Raw genomic sequence first — 27,992 nt, 5'->3', positions numbered from 1 at the left:
ATCAAAGATTCCTTTCACCTCATTGTAGACAGAATTTTTTACCACCAACCAGAAACGTTGATAGAAACGTGCATGCAATCCGTCTGGCCCTAGAGCTTTAAAAGGCTTAAGGGACCATAAACCAGCACGGACCTCCTCTTCAGTTACACCTCCATCAATTCTAATTCTATCCTCTTCCTCCAAGAAGCAACAAGAGAAATTAAAAACATCCTGTTTAACTTTACTTAAAAAAGTTATACATGTATAACTTTAAATTAATGAAAAACTAAAATTTTTTTACTATAAAACGAACCTCCAAAAATTGTGGTATTTTACGTGGTTCTAGAACTGTTCCTATTTTGCACATAATAAAACTCCCAACTTTTTTTGCATCAATTATCTTTCCATACTATAAAACAACCTCAACTTTCTTGCAACACTTCAAAAAGACAAGAGAAGAGCCTTAAAATCAATACACATAATTTGATTGTATGCCTAATATACAATCAGAGCTTTGTTATCAATGGCAAGTGGTGGTGGTGATAATGAGCTAGAAGTGAGCAACAAGCAAGTGATCTTCAAGAACTATGTGTCTGGTTTCCCTAAAGAATCAGACGTGTACCTTAACACCAATGGTACCATAAAGTTGAAGGTCCCAGAAGGTTCAAATGGGCTTTTGGTGAAGAATCTGTACCTGTCCTGTGATCCTTATATGTGTAATCTTATGAAGAAGTCAATCAGTTCCACCGCCAGTTCCTTTGAGCCCGGTTCGGTGAGTAAAAGCAGAGTCCCACTTTTATTTTTTCCCCAAAATTATAGCTATGATTCTATGAATATTCACAATCTTATCCTGTCGAGTAATACCAAAAAGACACAAAAATGTTCACCATTTTTTTCCATCTGCTAACATGACTTTCACTTTTTCACATATGGGCTTATCACTGCCCATAGATTGGTCAATTATTCCACTTTATAACTGGGGACACATCCCTCTTTTCTTTTTCTTTTTTCCTTAGAAATCATTAAAATTTAAAATGCAATAACAAAAAATCAAACACATATCATGATTATAGGTTGTGATTGGTAGAAAACACTTAAAGTGGGGAAACTGATTTTTATTTGTTTAACTCTATTTTTTTTAATGTATTATCTTGTTTGTTTTGGTATAATTGATATTGTAAGTTTCCTTTTATTTTTATTTTTAAGATTTTATTTGAGCATAGAGTCCATAATCCGTATATGTAGAATTAAAAAAAAAAAAAAGGTTTATATACTAATAGAGGAGTTTCTTAAGTCTAAGAATTACATTGGATGTAACTTGAAATTAGCTCTATGTTCGGAATGAGAACACATGATTTGGTGTCAAGTGTCATAACATTGATAAAGTTTTATTCTTAATGGTTAAGTCTTTTGTCAATCAATTGCATTAACAAACCAATTAATTTATTATATATAGAGATAAAGATAATTTGTGAATTTGTGTTCAATTTGTGGTGATTGGTTACAATTCACTGTCAATTTCTAAATCCATTATTTAAATTGCATATATATATATATATATATATATAATATGATAGATTTGATTATCACAGATCTTTTGACAAACTGTAATGGTCTATTCGGATTGAGGAGGAAGAATGAAGTGAAGAGTAGATAAGAATTAGCTCAAAATTAATTTATTTTCAGCCAATTCTACTCTATTCTACTCCCCTCCCTTCCCCCTCAATCTAAATAGGCCCTAAGCTTAAAGTTATATATACTATTTTTATGAAAAATAAAAAAAACACTTCTACTATGATTTATGAAGGGGTATCAGATTGATCTTGTTTTAATTGAATACTTTAATAATGAATTTGATGTTGAAATTATGCAGCCCATTTTTGGATTTGGTGTGGCAAAAGTTGTAGATTCTGGGAATCCAAAATTCAAGAAAGGTGACTTAGTTTGGGGAAAAACTGGATGGGAAGAATATAGTTTGATTACAGATGTTCAGAATTTGCTTAAAATCGAACACACTGATGTGCCACTGTCCTACTATTCTGGTATTCTTGGTAAGTCTATCCAAAATAGAACTTATTTTCTATTAACTCTTACATATGATGAGCCTGATTGTAGCAACTAAGTTGCAAGTGGGACAATTTTTTTAAACTGCCATTATTGGATCACCTAGCTGATGTTATATCTTGAGAATGAGGTCATCCTGTAGTAATTTATACCATTACAGATCACATATTGCAAGTAATTTGGCTAGGTTTTTTGGTATGCTATGTTAACAATTGTTTTGCTTTTTGCCAAAAGCTCATTAAACATTTTCCTTATTTGTAGGTATGCCTGGTTTAACTGCTTATAGTGGTTTTTATGAGGTTTGCTCTCCTAAGAAAGGAGAGTATGTCTTCATTTCAGCAGCTTCTGGGGCAGTTGGTCAGCTTGTTGGGCAGTTTGCAAAGCTGTTAGGCTGCTATGTTGTTGGAAGTGCCGGAAGCAAAGAAAAGGTGACTTGTTGAATATAAGTGCTTAATGTTTTAATTCAATTAATATTGGTTTTTTTCTATTCAGTTTATAACTTGATGTGCTTGATTCAATTGGTTGTGTCCAACTAATCTGGGTTTGATCCGAATCAGTTCTACCGTTGAGATACTTCATCTTAATTCCTAAATGAACAACTCTCTTCTCTATTGGCTAGCGCGTAGTTGCATTCTTCTTAATACATATAATAAATGTACAAAAAACTAGTGTACCATTGCAATGTGACTAAAATTTCCCCTCCAATTTGCCATGTCCTCAGGGACAAAAAAAAAGAAGTAAAAGGAACTAATATGAACATTTGAAGTGTTATAAACTAGTGGACACTTTTTTTTAAGTCATTTCTAACACTCGTTTGAAGTGTAGAAATTCTCTGTTCTTTACCTAAGATTAGTACAGAACTATTGGGTTGTCATGCATTTTTTGAAGTAAGTATTGTGGTGGTTAATTTGAATTTTTTTTTCCTATTAATGGTTCATATGCATGCAAACAGACACTGTAACAAATATAAACATATATGTTCAACGATATTAACATATTTGTCCTATAGTGTATCAAAATATTTGAGAGTCACATGCCAAAGGAAAAATCTCAGGTCAAAATATGCCACCCTTGTCCATTTTTCCCAAATCTTAATAGATATTGATCACCTTTGCACACTTTGTCAATTTCAAATCTTATTTATGAGTTGATCTGCTTGACCAGTGTGGGCAGCCTCACTAACCAGCTTTTTTCTGTTTGCTTTTGTTTTTTTCCTTTATCCTTTCTGCAACAAGGTTGATTTGCTGAAGAACAAATTCAAGTTTGATGAGGCTTTCAACTATAAAGAAGAGCCTGACTTGGTTGCTGCTTTGAAAAGGTTAGTAATAATATATGGTGTAATCAGAATATAAAATATCATTTCAGTCTTTAACAGGGTCACCGGTTTGATGCTGAAGTAAACATTGGACATCCTTGTTCTCAAGAAAGAGGACATCCTTACATATATATTTTATGCCTTGGAAATTTTTTATGGGAAAATATGGTTATACTGTGGATTAATTTGTCTTTCAAGCCTTCATTAAAAAGGAAAAGATAGGTAAAAAATAAGGTAGGAGCATGATATATTAAGTTTTACTCTCTTTACTAGGAAAACAAAGAGTCTTTTGGACTTCTATATCATATTGCTGGTCTCGATCTAGAGAGAATGTTGTATTGTTTTTCCAGGTACTTTCCTGAAGGTATTGATATTTACTTTGAGAATGTTGGGGGAAAAATGCTTGATGCAGTGCTACTCAACATGAGGACCCATGGTCGCATTGCTGTTTGTGGCATGATCTCACAGTACAACCTTGAGAAGCTGGAAGGTGTGCACAATTTAGTGCACATGATATACAAACGGGTTCATATGAAAGCATTTGTGTTTTCTGATTACTATCATCTTTACCCGAAGTTTCTGGATTTGGTTCTGCCTCACATTGCTGAAGGGAAGATTGTATATTTGGAAGACATAGCTGAAGGCCTTGAGAGTGGTCCGGCAGCCCTTGTTGGGCTATTTTCTGGCCTCAATGTTGGTAAGCAGGTAGTTTTAGTTGCTCAAGAATGATCGACTTCCTGACCAAAAGCTCTAGGTCCCTTGGAGATTGTAAATAAACATTAAGCGTCTACACCTTTAGTGGACGTTTCAGGTCTTGTTGTTCATGAAGAATTGAGTTTACCAAGTAGATGTAATGTCATTGATGTCAAGAATTTCAGAAATAACAGATTTTATGATGCTACTGGCCCAAATTCACTTCAACATGCTAACTTCATGCAATGCAATAATTCTTTTGCGTCTTATGGAATCATGTGTTTCTATTATCACTGAAGGGTGTTTTTTTTTTTTTTTTTTTAATACAAGATAGAATTTCTACTCTAGCTTAATCTAAGTGTATATGTACGTGTGAAGCTCTCTCCTAGAGACTTGAACCCCGACCCTTACTTCCCACACTCCACAAGCATTTATACTTGTGGAGTAACTACCGCACCAAGGGTGCGCGGTGGTCATTATCATTGCCATGCTAATATTTTCATGCTTGTAAAACCATTGTACTCAAGATCTACTCAACAATTTGGTGTTCTCCCTTACTAATTATCTTGAAAATAATTTCAAACAAAACTTAAACAACTTAGAACTAAACTTGGCTAGAATTTCTTAAATCAAGAATTTTCAATAAAATACTTGTCCGAAATCTTTCACGATGTTAATGAAGCAAGTTTGAACAACCAACCATTCCCTATAACTGGCTGGGTTACAGCTTTAAACACTTCAAAGCCACCTTAATGTTTCTCTTAAAAATATTGACATCATGCATAATTTTTTATATAATAATTCCAGAATTATGAGGATGGCGCTGAAAGAATTTAAAGTTTTAAATCCTTAGCATTTGCATCAGTTTGTGTAAAAAAAATTCTCTATTTTAGTATAACAATGTACTTTTTCTATTTTATATACTTATTTTTTTTTAAAGCGACACATCAAATTATCTATTTTATAGTTCATTTCATTAAAATATCATTTTTTCTTCATTATTTTTAATTGTTTCTCTTTCTTCACACACAACAACCACCATCTACTTTCTTCTTTCATCCTTAAGATACGTATATAAAGAAAAAATAACTAAATGCAAAATGAATAGTATCGGTGTAAATTTACACAATTATTTTAGCTAACTTGTAAATTTACACAATTATATATAGACTGATGTGGATCATTTTTAGACAAAACTATGTAAATTTTACACATTTTTCTATCATATACGGACCTATGTAAATGCTTACCTCCCCTTATAATTGGAAAGCACGTAATGCCACTATGCCAGTGAGCAACTGGACTCTTGGGTTGTATAACTTTATCCGAATGACCTCATCCACCTTTTGTCCAAACATAGTACTATCTATCATGAAGCATTAGCTGATCACACCACTATTATTTTTGACAGTGCTACTCTTGTCTAGTTATCTCATCTTGTTTTCTTTTTCTTCTATATTTAACACTCATTGATGCTACTACTAGTTGGAGCTTCATTTATTAAAAAATGGCAAGTGAGGGTGATGATGAGCTAGAAGTGAGCAACAAACAAGTGATCTTAAAGATTTATGTGACTGGTTCTCCTAAAGAATCAGACATGTACGTGAGTAGCAATGGTACCTTAAGCTTGAAAGTCCCAGAAGGTACTAATGGGGTTGTGGTGAAGAATCTCTACATGTCTTGTGATCCTTACGTTCTTATCCAATTGAAGAAGCCCGACACCAACTCCTCAAAGCCTCCCATTTCGGTAATTCAATGCTAGATTTATCTTGTTTGTTTGGGTGGTAGTAGTAGTAGTAGTACAAATTATGAAAATTGTAACTTTTCTTCCTAGAGTTAGATCTGGAATAACTAACTTAACTGAACTTTGTTCCTAACCGGAAAACATGAATTGTTACATGAATCTAATTCTTCTGAATATTACCAACAATCTTGTAGCTCAATTGATACTTAACACACTTTTGAATTGTGAAATCATTTGTCAATCAAATACATTCAAAACACCATTTAATTTACAACACAAAGAGATGAAGATATGATGCAAGTCTGTTCTATAATTGTCAACCTGCATTTGATCCAATTTGTGGTAATTAGTTGCAAGTCACTGTTGATTTCCAAAATTATTATTTAAACATGATTATTATAGCTCTTTTGGCCAACTAGAACCTTAAATTTAATTACATCTACTATCTATAATGAAGGGGTTTCATATTGATCTTATTTCAGTTGTGTACTTTAATAATGACCTTCATGTTGAATCATAGAGGTACTTACTGGATTTGGCGTGGCTAAATTTTTGGATTCTAGGAATCCAAATTTCAAGAAAGGTGACTTAGTTTGGGGAATAACAGGATGGGAAGAGTATAGTTTGATTACGGATTTTCAGAAAATGTTTAAAATCCAACACACTAATGTGCCACTGTCCTACTATACTGGCATTCTTGGCAAGCCGATTTTCTTTCCCTTTTGATGTATACTTGAGAGATGAATGTACAGGTCTAGGAAACTAATTATTACGGTTATGGTAATATGTGAACCAAAGGAACAGATGGGATTTTCTTGATTGTTCTTGTTAAGTTTGGTCAAGATGATCCAATTGTCAGTAAGCAGATGTTGCATGCGACTATTGATGCACACTTCTTTCCTGGTTGATCTACCTGCATGTGATATTCTTGTAAAATCTAATTATTCAAAGTAGCCTACCCCAGATGGCTTTCAAAATTCTCTCTCACAATCATAAATCAAGAATACAAAATTTTCCAATCCTGAGTACCTTTTTATACATTTTAATAAAGTGGTTAGTTGTTTATCCAAAATAGAACTTATATACTATTGATTCTTATTGGCGAGTCTGATTGTAGAACTAAGTTGAAACCGGAAAAAATTCTTCAAATTGCAAGCATTAACTCATCTAGCTGATATTATATCTGTAGATTAAGGCCATCTCATGGTAATTTATCTAGCTTGCTGCAAAAACCTCATTAACATTTTCCTTATGTGTAGGTATGCCTGGTTTAACAGCTTATTGTGGTTTTCATGAGGTTTGCTCTCCAAAGAAAGGAGAGCATGGCTTCATTTCATCAGCTTCTGGAGCAGTTGGTCAGCTTGTTGGGCAGTTTGCAAAGTTGTTTGGTTGCTAGGTTATTGGAAGTGCTGAAGCAAAGATAAGGTGATTTGCTGAATATGAGTGCTCGATGTTTCAATTCAATTAATATTTTTTTCCATTCTGTTTATAACATGATATTCTCAGTCCAATTGGTTGATTTCTTCAATCAATCTGCGTTTGATCCAAAGCAACTCTACTGTTGATATACTTTATCTTAATACCTAAATGAGCAACTCTCTTCTCTAATGGCTAGAGCATAATTGAGTTTGTCTTGCTACATATATTTGTGTACAAAGAACTAGTGAACAATTGCTTTTTGCCTGATTTGCCATGTCCTTAGGGACCCAAAAATAGAAGTAACAAGAAATTTGAAATGTTTCGCAAGAGTTGACAGGACACTGTGGTCCTTTCTAGCACTCATTTGAAGGGTATAAATTCTATTTTCTTTACCTAAGGCTAAGATTAGCACGGAACTGTTTGGTTGTTATGCATTTTTTATATTAAGTATAAACATATATGTTAATGATATGAACATACTTTTCCTATCCGGTGTCTAAAGATTTGCCAGTAACATGCCAAAGACAAAATGTTCAGATCAAAATATGCCACCCTTTTCCATTCTTACAAATCATAACAGATATTGATCACCCTTGCATACTTTGGCAATTTTTAATCTTCTTTAGGAGTTGGTGTGCCTGACCAGAGTGGGCAGCCTCACTAACCAGCATTTTTTTTCAAAAATATTTTCTAACAAAGGTGATTTGCTGAAGAACAAATTGAATTTCGACAAGGCTTTCAACTGTAAAGAAGAGCCTGACTTGGATGCAGCTTGGAAAAGGTTAGTAGTAATATATGTTCTAATTAGAATAGAAATTTTCATTTCAGTCTTTGACAGGGTCGCTGGTTTGATACAGAAGTAAGCATTGGACATCCTTGTTCTCAAGAAATTGGACATCCCTTCATATATATTTACGCCTTAGAAACTTTACAGGAAAAAAAACATGGTTATATTGTGGAATAATTTTTCTATTTCATGCCTTCATTAAAAAAAGGGGAAAAGATGGATAAACATAACGTAGTAGCTAAGTTTTACTCTGTCTACTTGGGAAACAAAGAGTCTTTTGGACTTCTATATCATATTTGCTGGTCTTAATCTAGTGTAGATGCTGTATTGCTTTTTCAGGTACTTTCCTGAGGGTATCGATATTTACTTTGACGACGTCGGGGGAAAGATGCTTGATGCAGTGCTACTTAACATGAAGGCCCATGGTCGCATTGCTGCTTGTGGTATGATCTCACAGTGCAACCTTGACAAGCCAGAAGGTGTGCACAATTTAATGCACCTGGTTTTGAAACATGTTAACATAGAAGGATTTGTGACTTATCTTACATTCACCTCTTCCCAAAGTTTCTGGATTTGGTTCTACTTCACATTGCTGAAGGGAAGATTTTATATGTGGAACATAGTTGAAGGCCTTGAGTGTGGCCTAGCAGCATTTGTTGGGCTATTTTCTGGCCTCAATTTTGGTAAACAGGTAGTTTTAGTTGCTAAAGAATGATTTAACTTCATGAACAAAAGCTTTTGGTCCCTTGGATTCCTACTGCAAATAAACCTTAAGCATCTATACTTTTCGTGGACATGTTCAGGTTGGTGTGTTCTTGAAGAATTGAGTTTACTAAGTAGATGTATGTCATTGATGTCAATAATTTTGGATATTGCAGATCTTGTTGATGTATGTCAATAAGTAGATGTATGTCATTGATGTCAACATACTAAGTTCATCCAATATTCTCTTGCCTTTTATGGTTCTTATCAATTCAATCTCAATCATGTGTTTCTTAAATTAAAGTTTTTTTTTTTTTGAAACACATGCACACATCAGTACAGATTGTTGAGAATATTCAGTATAAGTAAAAAGCTTTTCTCTCTGATAGAGCTTTTTCCCCCTTTTTGGGTTTACCGCCCGCAACCTTTGCCCACATCCCTTTGTTTCCTCAACCCTTCGTTTGATGTACTTCTTTTAGTGTGTTAAGTGTAGCCGTCAAATCTCTTTATGGTGGCTTTATGGTTTACACTTTCCTAAACTTGGGTCATCATTGTTCCCGTCCTTCTCCACCTGTGCATGTTAGCTGCGTGTTCACTCCTAGTTTCTAGTAAACAAAAGATGACATATTCTCCTTCTAGTATCTCAAACCAAGCCATAACTGACCTTTTTTAGTTCTTTTTCTTCTTCTCTCTTGTTGTTCTTTTCCCAAAATTCTCTGTTTTCCCCCTTTTTGCTCCGTCATTCCTTTTGTTTCTTGTTTCCTTTTCCCAAACATCCTTTTCGTTCTTTGTTTTTTCTTAGTCTGCTTTGTGGTCACACCTTCACTTTTTTGCTGCGCTGCACAGCCCTTTGGTGCATGCACGGCTTCTCTGCCTCTCTGGAAGGAATGGACAGTGACATGGAAGCCAGAGAGTATGGGTGGACTGACATGGCTACTGAGGAACTAGAACCTGATCTGCATTATAGTGATATTGATGGAGTCCCTTTTGCAAGGCATGGCCCAGTAGTCTACCCGGATTCTGAAGATGTTGCTGCACAACGTGAGTTCTGGAGTCGCTGTGCTATAGGCTTTCTCTTGGACTATCAGAAATTTTCGGTGAGTTATTTACAACACATTATTAATAGTGCATGGAGAATCAGAGGACCTGTTACTGTTGTAGGGAGAGAATCCTATTTTTATGTACTTCACTTTAAGTACATGGAGGATCTAAAACACATTTGTGAAGGTCCCTGGGCAGTGGAAGGGGCTTTCTTCATCCTTGAGAAATGGAGGCCAAACCTGGTTTTAAGTAATCTTCAACTAAATCATATTTCTGTTTGGGTCCAACTGCATGGTCTTCCCTTAGAATATTAGTACCCGGATCTTGCAGAGTATCTAGGCCAATTAATGGGTATAGTAGAGAGGGTTGATTGGGAAGACAAAATATATACCTAGGAATATAAGATTTATGAGGGCTCCAGTACTTGCAGGTTTTATGCTTTGCATGGAGGAAGGTTCAAATTTCTGGATACAATGTCGTTATGAGAGGGTACATAAATTATGCAATAGATGTGGGCTTATAGGACACACTAGAAGGGCAATGCACACGGTGTATGGAGAACATTGAGAGGATGTTATACAGGCAGAGAATGAGGATTCAAGAGATTCACTAGGTTCAGTTTCGGTTTGATGTGTTGAACCCATAGTTCTCCAATGAACTTAGAGCTTTTCACAGGACTACCCAGGTTAGATTTGGACATCTTGACCCAAATACTGGACATGCAAACCCGCCAAACCTCTCTGGTGACTACCTTGATCCTAGTACCTCAAGCCCCCCACCCCCACCTCATGAACCTTCAGTTGGTAACAACTCAATCCCTCAAAGCACTAATCCCTTTCTACTCAAACACAAAATTCTGACACCTCACTCCACGCAGCCATTAACCTTCTCAATCTGAATCCCAGAACTGTACCCCCTACCCCTGCTAATTCCTTAACCTCAACTGACCCCAATCTGAGTGACTTGGACAATGCTTATAACAATGATGCATCCACCTTTGCAGAACCAAGCGCCCCTGTTACTCCTCAAACAGAACACACAACCCGTACCACAAGTTTATCTTCTACGCCCCCATGGTTGCTGCCTGAGAATTCTTCTCTGAAATGGGCTTGGATTGAGGGCCATGGACCTTTTGTTACAAATGGACATAGCCAACACCCCCACTTGGCCACTTTGAAGATTCGGAGACAGAGAGTGATACTACTGCCATTATGTTTAATCAGGACAGTTTGAATGAAGAGAGACTAGAGGTTGCACGGAATGGCCCGTGGAGGAAAGGCTGCATTCCAGAATCACCAGATTCTTTTATAGAAACCCTAGTTCAGAGAGTGGATCGCGGGAGATTTAGATTTGAATCATGTGGGCCTAGTGATGGCCCTAATCTTTTACCAAATCAAACAGAGGAAGCCCAACCTGTCATACCTCAAAATCTGAACTGTCCCTACCATGAATCTGAGCCCACACAATAGGATACATCATTGACTGTTACGCAAATAAGCAACCTGTTGGGTGGGGTTGAAACTTTGACGCTTGGGCCAGGTCCACCAAGTTCTCCAAGCCCAATAACCCCCCACTCACAAGATAACAACCCCAATTCCTATACAAATACCAATTCAGATATGGACATTACTAGCTGCACAAAATGCTCAAGGAAAAGAATCAGACTTGATATTGGGAGGTTAGAGCATCTCCAATAGCTTAGGTAAAAGCAAAATAATCTTTATAATGGAGAATGAAACCAAAAAGTAGTCCTCCAACAGCTTCTTTAAAACTCAAAAAGTTTTTTGCTAATGAACCGTTATTCTCCAAACCTGATGTGCTACTGTTCATTAGCAAAAGAATAAAACAGAATAAAAAATTAGTAAAGAAATGAGTGGGGATGGGGATATGGGGATATGTATGTTAAAATATAAATAAATAATGAATGAAGAAATAATATTTAAATGAGATAGAGAAAGAATAGAGAATTTGTGGGAAGATGTATTTGAAAAAGTAGGTAGATAAAAGATAAATCTCACTATTTATTGTCCAAACAGTACAAAAATATAAAGAAGCTGCTGGAGATGCTCTTAGTAGTTAGCACGCAACATTATATAGAGATTATGCTATTGCCACTTTCAAAGGAACAGCTCTCAAGATGAAGAAGACAATATTCAAGATATTCAAGCAAGCACCTTAGGAATTCCTATGGAAATTGAATCTAAAGATAGGCTTTGGGAAGCTGGCCTGCAATAGCTTCCCCATCAACCATGAGGATCTTGAGCTAGAACTGTAGAGGGTTGGGCAAACCCTTTGCAGTTCTACAGGGTCAAAAAAAGGCCCAAGACCATAGACCAAATATACTATTTTTGATGGAGGCAAAGTTGGAAGAAGATAAGGGTTTTGATGTGTTGAGAAGATGTGGCTTTTGGAATGGGTGGGAGGTTCCTCGTGTGGGACTTAATGGAGGGTTGCTGTTGGGATGGATGCCAGAGCACAACCTCCTAATCCAACATAGCTCCAAAAATATGATCCCTGCCAACCTTCTAGATCACAAAGATACCCCCTCTTTCCATTACTTTTTTTTATGGTCATCTTGAGTTAGCTAAAAGGAAGGATGTTTGGTTAGAATTATTGCAAATTAGGAAAATTGCTCTTCCAAACTGGTTGTGCATAGGTGATTTCGACCAAGTTTTAACTGATGAGGACAAATTTACTTTCCATAGTAATAGCATTGCTGGAGCAGATCTATTCCAACAAACTCTTAATGATTTGGAATTATGTGCTCTTAAGGCTAAGGGCCAGAATTTCACTTGGATGAATAGAAGGAAGGATGACTATTTTGTCATGGAGAGACTGCATAAAGCATTTGCCTCTGTGGAGTGGATTAATTCCTACCCACAATATGCTCTTCACAATCACCAAATCATTAGATCTGATCACGGGTCTATCTTATTAGGCTTTGAAGTACAACTACCATTTAGGAGGAGACCTTTTAGATTAGAGAGAATGTGGAGTACTTATGAGGATTGTGGTGATGTTGTAAAATCAGCATGGGATGTTAACACTACTAGCTCTAGAGCTTTCAATTTACAATATAAGATAAATAATGTAAAAAGGACCTTTAGTGAGTGGAATAGGAGAGTTTTTGGAAAGGTGGAAAGGGAGATCAAGGACAAACAGAAAATCCTACAAACTCTGAAAAACTCAGTTCAAACTTTAATGGATGTTAGGAATGAGAAAATTCTTAGGGAGGAGCAAGAAAACTTGATGGATGGGGAAGAAATCAAGTGGGCTCAAAAAGCTAGAAGCAATTGGATTATTCAAGATGATAGGAATACTAAGTATTTCCAGACTATTGTGAATCAGAGGAGAGCAAGAAACAGGATTACACTACTTAGAAGAGAGGATGGGAGTAGCACCAATAATATTGAGGAAATTAAAGATTTGTTGGTAAAGCACTTTAAGGATAGATTTTATGAACCAAACTCCAATTCCTTTTAATCCAGTGTTGAAAATCTAAGTACCTTACCTATTCCTAAATTGAGCCAACATCAAGTCCATCAATTGGATAGCCCAATTTCAAATGATGAAATAGAAATGGTTGTATTCCAATTAGGAGCTCATAAAGCCTCTGGCCTAGATGGTATTCCAGCCTTTTTCTTCCAAGATTATTGGGCAGTGATGAAGCAAGATATATTTAAATCAACCCAAGCTTTCTTTCATTCAGACTCCTTGCTCAAATCCCTAAATAAAACCTCCATTACCCTCATTCCTAAGGTGAGTGTTCCTGAGGAGGTGACTCAGTTTAGACCCATCAATCTTTGTAATGTCACTTATAAAATCATTACAAAGATTATGGTTAATAGACTAAAGGCACTTATGAATTCCCTCATCTCACCCTTCCAAAATGCCTTTATACAAGGTAGAGGCATCTCTGATAATATCTTGTTAGCTCATGAAATTATGGATGCCACGAGGAAAAAAAAAGGGTAGGAAAAAAGGGTATGGGGCTCTAAAAGTTGACATGTGCAAGGCTTATGATAGAGTGAGTTGGAACTTTCTTAGAGCTATGTTAACCTCAATGAACTTTAGCAGCATTTGGATTAACTAAATCATGGAAACCCTGCCTTCTTGACATTGTTGCATATTTGAACCAAATATTTATCATTAATAAGTACATACAGTCTCTGATATCCTAGATCCCTTGCTTTCATCAGGGCCAACAAAAAAGCTTCCTAAGCTGCTTGATGGTGTGTTTTTTCATCATTGCTTGCTCCCCCCCTGAACAAAACTGATCCATCCAAGCTCCTAGCTTCAACAGCAAATCCACTCCTTTCTGGTTCTTTTTCTTTTGTTTTTGGTAGCTGCCACCTTTATCAGAAGTTGCCAATTCTGTCTGCACTCCCTTGCTCTATTCCTGCTCCTTTGACTATGATTGTACCCCTGATACAGATTGAAAGCCTCCTTATACCTGCAAATATAAGATTGAGATGTGAGAATTACTTCAACAGGATTAGGAGTTTTCCCATTGTGAGAAACCAAGTTCCTGTGGGTCCACATTGTCCATAGGATAGTGAAGATTGATTGAAGAGAACTTTGCTTTGTCTGAGCTGGCATGTTGGTGGTAGTGATATGACTGAGAAGCCATTGTTTTACAGAAAGTTGGTTCAGATCCGAAGTTCTGATGCCAAGTGATGAGCCATACCAGACAGCCCTAGCAAAAGGGCATTGAAGAAATAGGTGAGACATTGTTTCCTCCCCTTCTTCACACATTAGGCATCTGTTGGTTGTTTGAATGCCTCTTATGATCAGGTTTGTCAACACTGGTATACTATCATGCAATAACTTCCAGATAAAGGTAATAATTTTCATAGGTAGCTTCACTTTCCACAAAGCTTTCCAAACAGATTTAGGGATATCTTCTGTGACGTGGTCTGTTCTTGTGTTTGCATTATGAATTTGTTGAATCAAAGAGTAAGCTTTGGCAACATTATATTCCCCTGAATCAGAGTACTTCCATGCTAGCATGTTTGGAACTCTATCCGTTTTAGCAACATGAATTTTGCTGATTTCTACACAAGTGTTGTGGTCAAATAACCTCCCAAGTAAATCCCAATTCCAAGTTTTTGTGCTAGGATGAATAAGATTAGCCACTGTACCTTTAAGGAGATTGTGGTCTCTCAGGCTATGGTCCGGGATGTTAAACCAATCAGGATGGTTGAGAGGGATTTGATGACCTGATCCAACTAACCATCTGCCTTTTCCCAGTTCTGCAAATTGAGGTTTTGCAATATTTTTCCAAGTCCATGAGTGATTGGGTTTAGGTATGTATCCTTGCAGGTGAGTTCTAGGGAAGTATTTTGCTTTAAAGGTTCTAGCAAGGAGTGAGTCTAGGGAGTTTTGGATCCTCCAAAATTGTTTTGCCAGCATAGCCTTATTAAAGGTGCTAAACTTCTTGAAACCAAAGCCACCATTGCTTTTTGTCTGGCAAATTTTATCCCACCGAATCAGATGTAATTTCCTAGTACCCAAATCATGCCCCCACCAAAAAGCCCTTATTGTTGCATCTAATTTGCTGCAAATAATTTCTGGTACCTTAAAGCATTGGAAGGTATAGAGAGGCATTGATTGCAAGACTGACGTTATGAGGGTGGTTCTACTTGCTTGAGACAAAATTCTTGCTTTCCAACCCTGAAGTTTAGCCTGCATCTTATCTTCTAAGTCTTGAAAGTCCATGACTCTTTTGCCTCTCAATTTGAATTCTGTTCCTAAATACTTGCTAGGCTTGAGGACACGGTTAACTTGCAGATTTTCAGCCAAGGACTGTTGAATGTTAGGAGGTATATTAGGGGTGCAGAACAAATCAGATTTTGCAAAATTAATGCCTTGACCAGATAAGGAGCAATACCACATGACAATCTCTTTTAACTTTGATAAGGATTGCTTATCATTCTCTGTAATGTATTACTGGTGTTTAATATATGTTGTCCTTATTTACCAACAAAAAAAAAGTTTAAAGTTTTTCAATGAAATACTCGTCCAAAATCTTTCATAATGTTAATGAATCAAGTTTGAACAAACAACCATTCCCTACAGAACAACAGGAACACAAAGTTGCAGAAAATCAAAACCGACGAACCACCAAGAGTTTCTAGAAATTTATGTAAAGTTTCCTTATTCATTTTATATTTAAAAATATACTTTTTTTTATTAATACAAGTGAGGTCATACACATCATGGTTGCACAATGTTGCTTAACGAAAGTATTATAAGTTGTAAGATATAATTTAGTCATAACTCATAGAGTCATAATAAGACTCATTATAAGTTTACCAAAATTGTTAACATATAAATAAATAAATAAATTGTTATCAAAATTTTCGGGATGTTTTAAATTTGTTTCATTATTTATTTTTCATATCATCCTATTTGTTGTAATGTTGTTATAGACTTTTTATTTTATAAGATAACCACCTGGGACCATCAATCATTTTTCTATTACTCAAATAGAGTTAATAATTGTTTGCTTTAAAATATATATATATATATATATATATATATATACACACACACACACACATGCACATGAGGATTGTTTTTTATCATCAGGTCAAAAACATCAATTTGTTTTTTGTGTAGGTAAGAATTGACACTTAGATCTCTTATTTGATAATAAAACACTTTACTAATTAAACTGACTGGAAGTTTGAAAGCCACTTAATCTTATTATATTTTGTGCTTTAGTTTAAATTCTTCTATGGTATTAAAAGTGAGAATTTACATATAGAACTATAGATATGATTGTAGCTCATCCAATTAACACCTCCTCATATTTTTAAAACATTTAGGGTTCAAATCTCCTAATTATAACTATCAAATTACCGTTGATGAGATTTTCAACATTAAAAAACAAGAGGTTATTGATTTTATTGATTACAATCATACGTTGGTACAATTGGTTTGTTCAACAATAGATGAGTTCTCTATTGATGAACGAAGTTTTAATCTACTAAAGTTTAAACTTGATCACATTAAACACAATGATTTCATTGGGGTTGATGAGCTCCTCAACAAAATTTTTCCTGATTATATATTTAATATTAATTTGGAAAACTTTATTGATCCCTTTTGGGAGGATTTTATTGAACAAGAATTGATAGAGGTCAACAAGAGGTGTGAACAAGTGATTTTAAGTAATTTTTGCGGAGGAGGCAATATGAAGTTTATGGGTGTGTGCATGGATTATTCTTTTTTAGTACTTGTTTCATATATCCCATTGTGGCAAAAGAGGTCAAGAATAAAAATTCGTACATCAAGATTTATTATGAGTGAGAAAAGGATTAATAAGTAGAATATTGATTCGTCTTGTCTGGCACAGAAGAATAGGATAGAGAGGATTATTCGGGGTTCCAATTGATCGTGAAAGATTGCCACAAAACTCGAGGACGAGTTTTCCCCAACCCCAAGAGAATGATGCAGATTGGTTAAGGAAGAATGAAATATTTTAATAGTTTATGTTGTTTTCTTTTTCCTAGTTAAATTAGGATTTTAATTGTTTTTCTTTTTCTAGTTAAATTGTTTTTCCTTTCTCAAGTAGAAGTAAGTTTATTATTTCTTTTCCTAAAAGGAGTATGAGAAATTCTATTCCTATAAATACTCTTTATAGAGAGGTTAATTATGGTTGTTATGTGTGTTGATTAATAAAAGCTTGTTAAAGAGGTTTTCTCTATTATTTTGCCTACTAGCCTAGTGCTCTTGTGGAACTTAGGTTTTGTGGAAGAATTGTAATAATTGTGTGTTACAGATTCTGCTTCTACACGCCCACGCTACATCATATACTATTTTACAACATTTTTTTAGTGAGAGTTTTAACCTATGACGTTGGCTCCTGATGATAACTTTTTATTATCAGACCAAGACACCAATCAATTTTTGGTGTAGGCGGAGATTGAACTCCAAATCTCTTATTCAACCATCAAAGACTTTATCAGTTGAACTAACTAGAACTCACAACTATTGATAAGTGTAAGTAATATACAATACCTCATTGTCTAGCTAGCTTTTACTTACATGTGGAAAGGATAAAAATATGATTAATAAAACTACGTAAGAATTGACATAGAATTTTAATAAAACTAAGTAAGATTTGATGTAAAATTTGTGTGCATTTGACAATCGATTAAGCATTAAAAAAAAAAAAACTAGCATTTTACTTAAATTACCTATTTATTTATAAGTCTCACACTACTTTTTGTTTAAGTTTTATTTCAAAGAATTTAAATTTTAGTTTTTTTAAAAATAATTTAACTCTTAACTTTTTTTTTTCATATTATGTGTGTGTATATATATTACCAAAAAAAAATTCAAAATGGACACTTAAAAGAAAAAGGAAAAAAAGAATTATGTAGAACAAGCGTAGGTGAATTGCCTAAAAAGATTTTTTTTTTTTTCATTGATTTTGAGAAAGGCCTTGTTTTTTTTTTTTAAATGAAAAAAAAAAAAAGTTAGAGTATAAAGTTGAAGTTGATTAAAAAGGAAAGGCCTGAAAAGAAGTTAAAGTATAAATTGGAAAAACTGAAAAGAGGTAAAGTAAAAGGTGTTGATTGAATAGTGACAAAAATGGTCAAACGATACAATAATTGTAAAGGATGAAACTTATTCAAGTGGATGGTGACTATGGCCAGTTGTTGTTGTCCTTTATTATTATTATTATTTATTTTTTTAGAAACAAAAACAGGGGGAGGGAAGATGATGGCCAAAATTTAGATAGAATTCAGGTAAGATTTTTTATTTTGCTTTTGCTTTTTTATTTTATTTGTTTACACCATTGAGTTTGGGTTTGACATGGTGAAGAGGACCAAAATTTAGACATCAGGTGAGATTTGATTTGATTTTTTCTTCTTACGTGATTGAATTTGTGTTTCACCTAAATTGATTAGAGTCAAGATGGATTGAATTAAAACTACCTTAATCAAAAGGAGTCGCTACTTTTAAACAAATATGACAGGAGTTTAGTTTAGATCAAAATTAACCCATAAGTTTTCTTTTTTCTATTAAAAATTAAAGAGAAATTAATCAAAATTTTATAAAATATTTCAAAAACCAATATTATTAGAGAATTCACTAATTTTTCCATTTAAAAATGTTTAAAGGTGAAATATTATTCCAAAGAGGGGCATTCAGAGGAGTCTTCCAACGAGTAATTTCTTTGTAAATAAGAAGAAATAAAGCAGAAAGTGACTCATGCACAGTAGAGTATTAAAGAGAATTTGAATTCGTTGGAAGACAAAGACAATTTGTAATAATGAAGGTGACATTTTTTCTATTTAAAATGTGAACATGAGAAAAAAAAGTTAAAAATTTTCAAGCATGAATGTGAACATGAGAAATTAAAGAAGACAGTAATGACTTCGGTCCTACAAGGTTCCATTTACATTAATTAAAAAAAAAAAAAAAAAAAAAAAAAAAACAGACCTAATGATAGACGTGAAGTTCCCCTCTTCTAATAATAGTAGTGTCTTCTCTGCTTTCCAAATACTTACAGCATGTATGTGACTTACTAGAGCTCCAAAGTAAATAGAAGAGGTCATGTGTTATGGTTAGCATTTTTCACTTTTGAGAAGGAAGGGCCCTTTTTGGATTGAAAATTCACTGATGAAGAATGGAGAACAATAATTTAGACCAAATGATTGGATGTAATTTTTCTTTTCAATTTTTAATATTTGTGATTAGTTTTGGAATTTGAATGTACAGGTGCATAAACATAAAAAAGTCCACTTATTTATGCCTTCTCTCTAATATGGATTTTTTTATTGACAATTTAATGTGATTTTGTCATAAAATAAATGAATTGTCTTTATTTTTCTATAGTATTAATAAAAATAATAGTACAACCACAAACTATTTAACAATATTTTTATAAACGGTTGATGTGATCAACTTCTTATTGGTTTTCATCTAGGTTTCTTATTAATACCACATTTTTATTTACTAATAATTACTCACCACATCGATAATTTGTAAATTTTTTGTGAAAAAATTTGTATATCTAGCATTACTTTATAGAAAGTAGGCTAATTGTGTGCACTATATCTGTCTAAAGGTTTTTTTAGTCAAAATTTTTCATTCATATATCGTAATCCAATGAAATTTATGCATTTGCCATATTTGGATTATGAAATTTATGCATTTGCCATATCCAAATAGTGCAGACTCCATTGAATGGTATGAGACCTAGTCCAAAAAAAATGAATAAACACACACATGCGCTGGATAATAACTTCAATACTATTTGTTGTTCATTAACTTTTTTTTCCAAAAAGAGTCTCATCCCACACTTCACTATTTTGGTTATCAAAAATACATAAATCTCATTGAACTAAGGCATAAACCTCAAATTGGAATAAATAAAAAATTTTGACATTAAAAAAAAAAGTCTTTAAGATGGTTTTTGACAGGGCCAGTCCGGTATGTAGCTACGAATTTGCATTGGTCACAAATCTCAAAAGGGTGTTTGGTTTGCCGTGACATTATACCACACCGTAATATTATATTAATATAAGATTATAAAAATGTAATCTCAATACAAGAATATAATATTACATTCTTTAGAAAAGTAATGAGATTAAGGTGGTGTGATATATTTTGTAATTTTAGATTATGGTAATGTTAGAAAAAATAAAATAAACAAAAAACCTTGGAGTATATCATTCCTATGGTTTAGCTATTTAGTAGTTTGGTTATGTTTTTATTACGGGGAATAATCATTCATTGTAAATATCTATTCTTTAAAATGAGGAATAATTATTCATCTTTAAAAAGGTTGTAATAGTTATTCCTTAATAGGTATATTAATTTCTAAAATTAATATATTTTCAAATAAACAAAATTTTCATATGTACATAACAATTATGAAAATAATAAATCATAAAAAAATAACTAATCCCTCTTTCAAATTTAAAAAATATTTTTTTAGGAAATATAATTATATCAGTAAGATATTTCCTAAAATATATTTTAAGTTTAATTTAAAATGCTTTCATTTCATTATTTTCAGAGTTTTATTATTGTGTTGTCACTAAACAAATGAATAGTAATAAGTATTGTATTACAACATTTTGTATTCTTTATAATATCTATTCCTATTCCTATATAATTACTTTTACAATCTCTCAAATATGCCCTAAATGTCACATTAAGGCATATCACAATGAACCAAATGTTTCTTAAGAGTACTGATTATCTTATACTTACGAAAAAATATTTTCTATCAAATACTTACTTTTGTACATATTTAATACACTTTTTTTTTTAAATTGTATTTTAAAAATATAATTTTAATTAAATTTGTGAACACAATTTTATCTAAAATTTATTGATTCGCATTTTGAATTGAATTTTTGTTTTCAAAGGAATGAGTAAAGCGAGTGTGTGCAAGCCTTTATCAAGATCTAACAAAATCTTTAATGATGATCTATCAAGCTCCAGCACATGGGAATGTCCCATCCCGTAAGGCTCCTTTTAGAAAAGAGACACGGACCTGATAAATGTGTGGAAAAGATGTTCCCCGCTAAACAAAAGAAGGACATTTGGAAAAGAAATTTTTGGGCATCGTAAAAATATTGATAATTTTTTTAATTTTTGAAAAAATTTTACCATAAAAGAAAAGTAAAAAAATAGTAGTTACTTTCCATCTTTTTGGATGGATAAATGGCAGTTGCTGCTAGTCTTCAACGTTACAATACTTCTCTACTTTCCAAATACTTCAAGCTAAACATCAAATTTTTTTTTTCTAATAAATTTTTTACAATGTAATATCTATAAACCTCAAGCTTTGAGATTATATTTTTCTTTTATTTATTTATTTCCTTTAATTTTTAATATTCCTCGCAAAGATGAAATTAAATAGCCAGAAATAATTATTTTGCAAATGTTTTGTTTAAAGCAAATGCCGCAAGATTATTCATGTAAGCCTCCAAATCCCTACATCTTGACCAAGTATGCATATTTCATAATGAAATGGCAAAAATATTATTCAATGTGTATGTTTTATCATTTAATTCTTTTTTCTTTCTTGTCTGTTAAGTTTGTTTCATCATTTAATCCTTTTTTCTTTCATAAGGAAATGGCATAAATATTCTTTCTTTCTTGCCAATTTTTTTTAAAAAATTTAAGCAATCAAGCAAAATTAATAAAGAATCTAAATTTTGAGGAACCAAATTGGTTTTCTTTTTTAAAATCCAAATATGCGCTAACAAGAAATAAAATTATAAAAATAAATAAAAGAAATTACAAGTTGGGATACAAAGAATAAAATAAAGGAATTAATTTTGTTATGTTTGCAAAAAAAAAAAAAACTGTTATCTTGGAATAAAAAAGAAATTAACAAAATGAGATGCTTTTTAATGTTTTTATTTCTTCTTAAACTGGAACAAAATAAAAATCAGTTTTGAGTTGAGAGTACCACTTTCTCTAATTTTGAGATTGATTTATGCTTTAAAACATTTGCGATGTTGTTTAACATTTAATGGCGACAGTAATAACGTGTAATGATCATTGATATATATGGACAAAATTAAACAACTCTTATTTTTATATAACAAGATTGAAATTGTTTAGCATATCAAAATTTTTTTTTTTGAAATTGTTTAAATTTAAACTTGGCAAAAAGATCTTAGAGCATCCACATCAGTATGTGCAATTTTTTTTTTTTATTTTACACATTTAAAACTTACTTTTTTTATTTTACATACTTATTTTTAGAAAACACCCACATCAGTTTGTCTTTTATATACATTTATTTAAATAAAATATTTATTTCTTTAACACTATGAACAATAACTATGAGAGTGAGGTAAGAAAGGAAAGGAGAAAAAGAGGATGAGGACTGAGGAGAGAGAAAAAAAAAATTTACACAGTAAACAGTAATCGTGTATATATACATGGTTAGTGTTCATTTACCAAACTATTGTGTATATTTAGACATTTTTACAAAGACTGATATGAGAATTTTTGAGTTTAAATATATAAAATTGAGCACTTTTTATATTTTAATAGACTATTTACGAACCGGTGTGGTTGCTTATAATTTTGTGCTTTGGTTCTCGTTAACGTGTAATTTTTATTTCTCATTAATTCATATTTGTCAAAACAAGATTGGAGTATTTGTTATCAATTTGATTTTTAAAAATGAGAAGTTAACGAGAAGCAAAGCACAAAACTAAGGACTTGTTTTGCCATGTTTTCTGAAAACAGTTTCTAATAAAATACTAGTGCTGGTCCTGCTTGTTCAAGCCTGGGCCCCATCTTGAAAGACACAACACAACCCATCATCTTTATTATCTTCACAGTCTATTATTACCTTTTCTCTCTCTCTCTCTTACTATTCCTGACCTCCATTATTCACTGCATCTTCCTATGACATTGACTTGCTTTAAAAGCTTGTTGCAGAAATGTCGTGCTACTACAATTGAGGTTTATTTGACCCAATAATTTTAACACATTTTAAATAATATTATACATATTTATATATATTTTTTTATCGATATGTATATCAAAAATATATAAACAATATGTCTTAAACTATTCCCCAAACATCTCCTGAGTGACTCAACTGATCATAATGCATAAACCTTAAAGATCAAAATAATTTGATTAGTGAAATGTCAGTTTTGAGCCATTATTTATATGTTAATGTCATTTTTCCAACCAAAGCAGGGACCACCTGTTTTACCCCTAGTAAGAATCAAAATATGCCTAACAAAACGAAGTTTTCAATTATTAATTTCATTTATTAACATCCACTTAAATTTCTAGCAAAAAGTGAAAAAGAAAAAGAGTTTTTTGATTCAACGTATAATTTCTCGGTTAGTTGAGTCTGGACATGTAGCAATGTCTTCAATAATTTCAAGGTTCAAATGTAACCAACAACTTGGGGACATCACTTTGGTCCTATCACATCCCAGCTACAATTTATTGACGTGATCTGGTCTGATCTGCTGCCGATTATTATTGAGCGTGTGTTTAGTAAAAATTATTTTTTTTAACTTATTTTATTATTTAGTTTATTTTTGCTATTATTTATAAGTTTCACAAAAGTTTTTGATATTGTTTATGGGTCTCACTATATTATTTTAGCTAACTTTTACCTTTATCTATAGTCCTTCCAACAAAAAATTTTCAGTTTCAATAAAATAAGCAAATTTCAAATAAACTCTTCGGGAGTGGATTAGAATTAGAAAAATTAGACTCTTAGTTCTTTTTTTCAACATTTGTTGTCCTTCTATCTAGCTCAAACCTTTAACAATCATTAATACAAAAAATAAAAAATAGAAGACTTTTTTATTTTTCAAATGAAGTTTGACAAATAAAAGAAACAATAATCTATTAATTATGATATAAATAATAATAATAATAATAATTGCATAAATAATCCCTAAAAATGAAGGAAAACTTAAAAGATAAAAAACTTTATAACAAGGGTAAAGAGGGGTGGTGTGGGGGACAAATTTATTATGAACTTTACATTTGTGATAACTCTTTCTAGGTGAGTTGGTTGGGAAAAACCGAAAAACCAAAGAATCTTATGAGGCTTTTTAAAACAAAGAAGGGCCATGGTAATTAGTTGGAACTTGGAACTCTTCTAAAATTTCCAAGATAAGAACCATATTACCTTTGAATTAATTTATATATGTGTTCTGAATTTTGTGATGATGTAAACGCATTGTGTCTGGCCGATGAGTGGTGAGTTAGTTGGGGTTAAAAGTAAAACAAAAAGGGTTGTTTGGTACAGGACCTTTAACAACAGTTTTGAGTGTATAAATACTAAAAACTGTTGTTAAAAAAAAAATGTTTAATAAGGTGTTTTAAACAAATTTTTTTATTATAAATATTTTAATCATGTATTTTTATAACACTTTTTAAATTATAATTTTTGCATCTTTTTAGTCAAAGCTGTATTTAAAGGGATCAATGATTTTAGTGCTTTGACGCATAGTAAAAAAGTAAAACAACAGTGATGCTTGCACAAGAGATTCCCTGTTGACTGAAAAATGGAGATGATTATATTTGCACAGGAATTTTATCTACTGGCTAAAGGTTTTGTAGCTGAATTGATACTTTTCTTTGTACAAAGTACTTGGAGTTTAAATGATAAGGGTTCGAGCTACAGGGTTAATAGCATATTGTAATTATTTCTCTTAAAACAAAAAAAAAGAATTCCATGTACCGACACATCGAATTAGGGGTGTGCAAAAAATTGAGGAACCGAACAAACTGATTGAAACCGACTGAACGTTGTCAAAATTTCGGTTTGGTTTCGGTGCGGTTCGGTTTCGGTTTCAGTTTCGGTGCTGGATTTTTTCACCCCGAAACCAACCGAACCGAACCGATATATATATATATATATATATTTACGTAACTTTAAAACATAACTCTTCAGTGGCTTAGTGGTATGCTCCTTAAGTCTTGGCTAGCAGATCCCTAGATCGAGCCTTCGCGTGGGCATGAGTGATTTTTTTGCTATTTAATTTTTAAAACCCTAGTACTATAGCATCATATAAATATCCCTACTTTCTTCTTCTCTCTCATTTCTTTCCAGCCGCCCCTATCCTCCCTAATTTCTTCTTCTCTTTTCTTTTCAATATCGAATCTATTTTCTCTTCAATAATTGAGATACGCAAGGAAACTTTTTAGCAAAGGTTCACAAACGCGTGTTATACATTGCCAGACCATTACTCATCCTCATCCTCTTCCTCTTCCTCTTCCTCTTTATTCTTCTCAAACTATTTCTATTTCTTGCTTTCTCTTTTTTTGATAAGCTCCTTCTCTCTTTCTCTCACTCTTCCTGACGTCCATTGACTGCATCTAGTACTACAGTAAGTGCACCCTGACATGTCTTTCATGCTATTCAATTTTATTATTATTATTATTATTTTTTTGGGTAAATTGCATGTATTGCTATATTCTTAAAATATGCAACTTATTCGCGGTTCTTTTTTAATTTGGTTTACTTTCAGTAGTAGTGGGTTTATTATCTATATTTTATTTAGTTAATGAATTTCTCATTAAAATAAAAAGAAATTCTAATTAAAAAAAAGTACTGAAGTAAGTTAAATTCTTTATTTTTAATAACAATTACGAACTTATCTCTTTTGTGATTATTTTTTTGGTTAAACGTCTCTTTTGCAATTTGTTTCATGAGGTATACGGACCATTTTTATCTAAGTCATGTCTAATGTAAAATTTTGTATAAAGATAGTTTTTATATTTTTCTAGTGTTTCGTAGCATAAGAAAAAATAATTTAAAGGAAAACTATTTTTAGTTAGCAGAAAAAGTATGTTTTATTTTTAGAAATTGTTTTACATTAAATGTTTTTAGAAAACGGATCTATTTCACAACAAGCTAAAAATGGAAAGTTTGAAAATGGTTTTTCAACTCATTTGAGATTGCTACCTACGTTGAAAAATGAGATAATTTTATAGAAAATACTTTTTAAAAAATGATTCATTTTTTAGAAAACATTATCGTCGAAATTCGAAACAAACTGGCCAAATTGAAATTAGAAAACCTCGAATCTAAACTTTCTTTTTAATATATCAACCTTGTTCAATCAAAAGCAAGACTAGTGGTGAAGCCAAATCGACGCACATATACATACACATGTATATGAGTACTTGGGTCTAATCTAAACAATAATAATAAAACATTCATATTGTATTTATTTGTTAGAGGATTTTATTTTTTTATTTTAATGGATCTGTTACGCATGAATATTTTTTTTTTTTTAATTTAAAAAAAAATTTCTACTTCTCTCATGAAAGGAATTTAGGAACTTGACTTATCCCATATAAAACTTGTGTCAATTCTGAAATTTTGGTTAATATACTCATAGAATGATCAAGTTGCAATAATTTAACAACTAATGTGAATATGTATACTTGAAACCTTATAGTCAACTTCAAAAAAAATATTAAAATATTGACCACTCTTATAATTCTTATTTGTACACAATATGTGAAAAAAGAATAAATTATTACATGAATTTGTGATTCTTTTTTTTTTTTTTTTTTTAAGTTATCGCTCACAAAAGTTAATAATAACGTTCTTTTTCTCTTCTTTGATTTTTCAAAAAAAAAAAAAAATATATATATATATATTATATATATTAATTATGATATAAATACAAAAGAATTGCATAAATAATCCATAAAAAATGTAGGAAAACTAATAATAATAATAATAAAAACTGCAAGATGGGTAAAGTAAAAGGATTCAGATCCTCTAGAGTTTCTAGGGTACTCTACCAAGTAGAGTTCATTAAATCCTAACCACTCTTTAATGATTTAATGGTCTAGATTCTGCCATGTCAGCATTTCATTAATAATCATCTTAATTGTTTTGTTTACAACATTATTTTATTATTTTAAGAATATTATTAATGAAATGCTGACATGGCAGAATCTAAACTATTAAATCATTAAAGAGTGGTTAGGATTTAATGAACTCTACTTGGTAGAGTTCCTAGGAACTCTAGAGGATCTGAATCCAAAGTAAAATAAACTCATTCCGGGTGATGATTGATGAGTTGGTTGGGGGGAAAAACCAAGAATCTCATTCCTTTAATAGAAAATTAAAAAAAAAAAAAATGAAGAAGAGAATCTCATGAGGCTTTTTGAAACAAAGCTGTATATAAAAAGGGCCTGTGATTAATCCTTCCAGTGTTTTGACCCATAGAAGTAAACATCTGTTATATATGTTTGTGCTGTAATTCCCATTTTGGTAGCAAGAGTCTTAATTTGCAGGCTGACATAGTAATTATTATTTGGAACTCTTCTAAAATTTCCAACAACATAGGAACCAAGTTTACCTTAGAATCCAAAACAGAAAGGCATGTACTGTAAAACATGTTAAGTTCAACGTCTATGGCATTTCTCTAAGTTGTCATGTGCGCATCGAATCCAAAATCGTCTTCTTTCGGAAGAGTGTTAGTCCTACTACTTGTTCTAATCATTTGAGTCTTTCGGCGAGTGATATAAAACACGTTATAATAAATTGCTATACGATTACTTTTTTTTTTCTTCATTCTATTGCTCTGAGACTTTACCTCTTCTCTTTTTCTTTGTGTCCATTTGCGGCATCTACCTGTTTGTGGACTAATAGAGTAAGTGCACTCTGACATGTCTTTCATGCTATGGATTTTATATTTTCTTGGCTAAATATTATAGTTTATTAACGCAGTAAACAAAATAAGATGAAATGTTTGATG

The 27,992-nt window shown here is 32.4% G+C and overlaps 1 protein-coding gene and 1 pseudogene across 1 annotated transcript; both read left to right on the top strand.

Moving 5' to 3' along the window:
• Positions 1-377: 377 nt before the first annotated feature.
• LOC142631098 (2-alkenal reductase (NADP(+)-dependent)-like) lies at positions 378-4,269 on the top strand. Its single transcript, XM_075805177.1, has 5 exons — positions 378-751; positions 1,853-2,030; positions 2,305-2,471; positions 3,279-3,361; positions 3,709-4,269. Exons 1-5 carry the CDS (start codon positions 503-505, stop codon positions 4,085-4,087), a joined length of 1,056 nt encoding a protein of 351 aa, XP_075661292.1. The 5' UTR covers positions 378-502; the 3' UTR covers positions 4,088-4,269.
• A 1,275-nt stretch (positions 4,270-5,544) lies between these two features.
• On the top strand, positions 5,545-8,716 carry LOC142630359 (2-alkenal reductase (NADP(+)-dependent)-like; annotated as a pseudogene).
• Positions 8,717-27,992: the final 19,276 nt, after the last annotated feature.

Source organism: Castanea sativa, chromosome 4 (genome assembly GCF_040712315.1).
Source record: "Castanea sativa cultivar Marrone di Chiusa Pesio chromosome 4, ASM4071231v1".
Taxonomy (NCBI): domain Eukaryota; kingdom Viridiplantae; phylum Streptophyta; class Magnoliopsida; order Fagales; family Fagaceae; genus Castanea; species Castanea sativa.
Note: the sequence above shows the minus strand (reverse complement) of the source record. Positions and strands in the feature narration are given on the sequence as shown.

Coding starts and splice junctions, on each gene's coding strand:
- LOC142631098 (XM_075805177.1), top strand. CDS start 503: ATGGCAAGTGGTGGTGGTGATAATGAGCTAGAAGTGAGCAACAAGCAA. Junction 752..1,852: donor GTTCCTTTGAGCCCGGTTCG/GTGAGTAAAAGC, acceptor GAAATTATGCAG/CCCATTTTTGGATTTGGTGT. Junction 2,031..2,304: donor CTACTATTCTGGTATTCTTG/GTAAGTCTATCC, acceptor CCTTATTTGTAG/GTATGCCTGGTTTAACTGCT.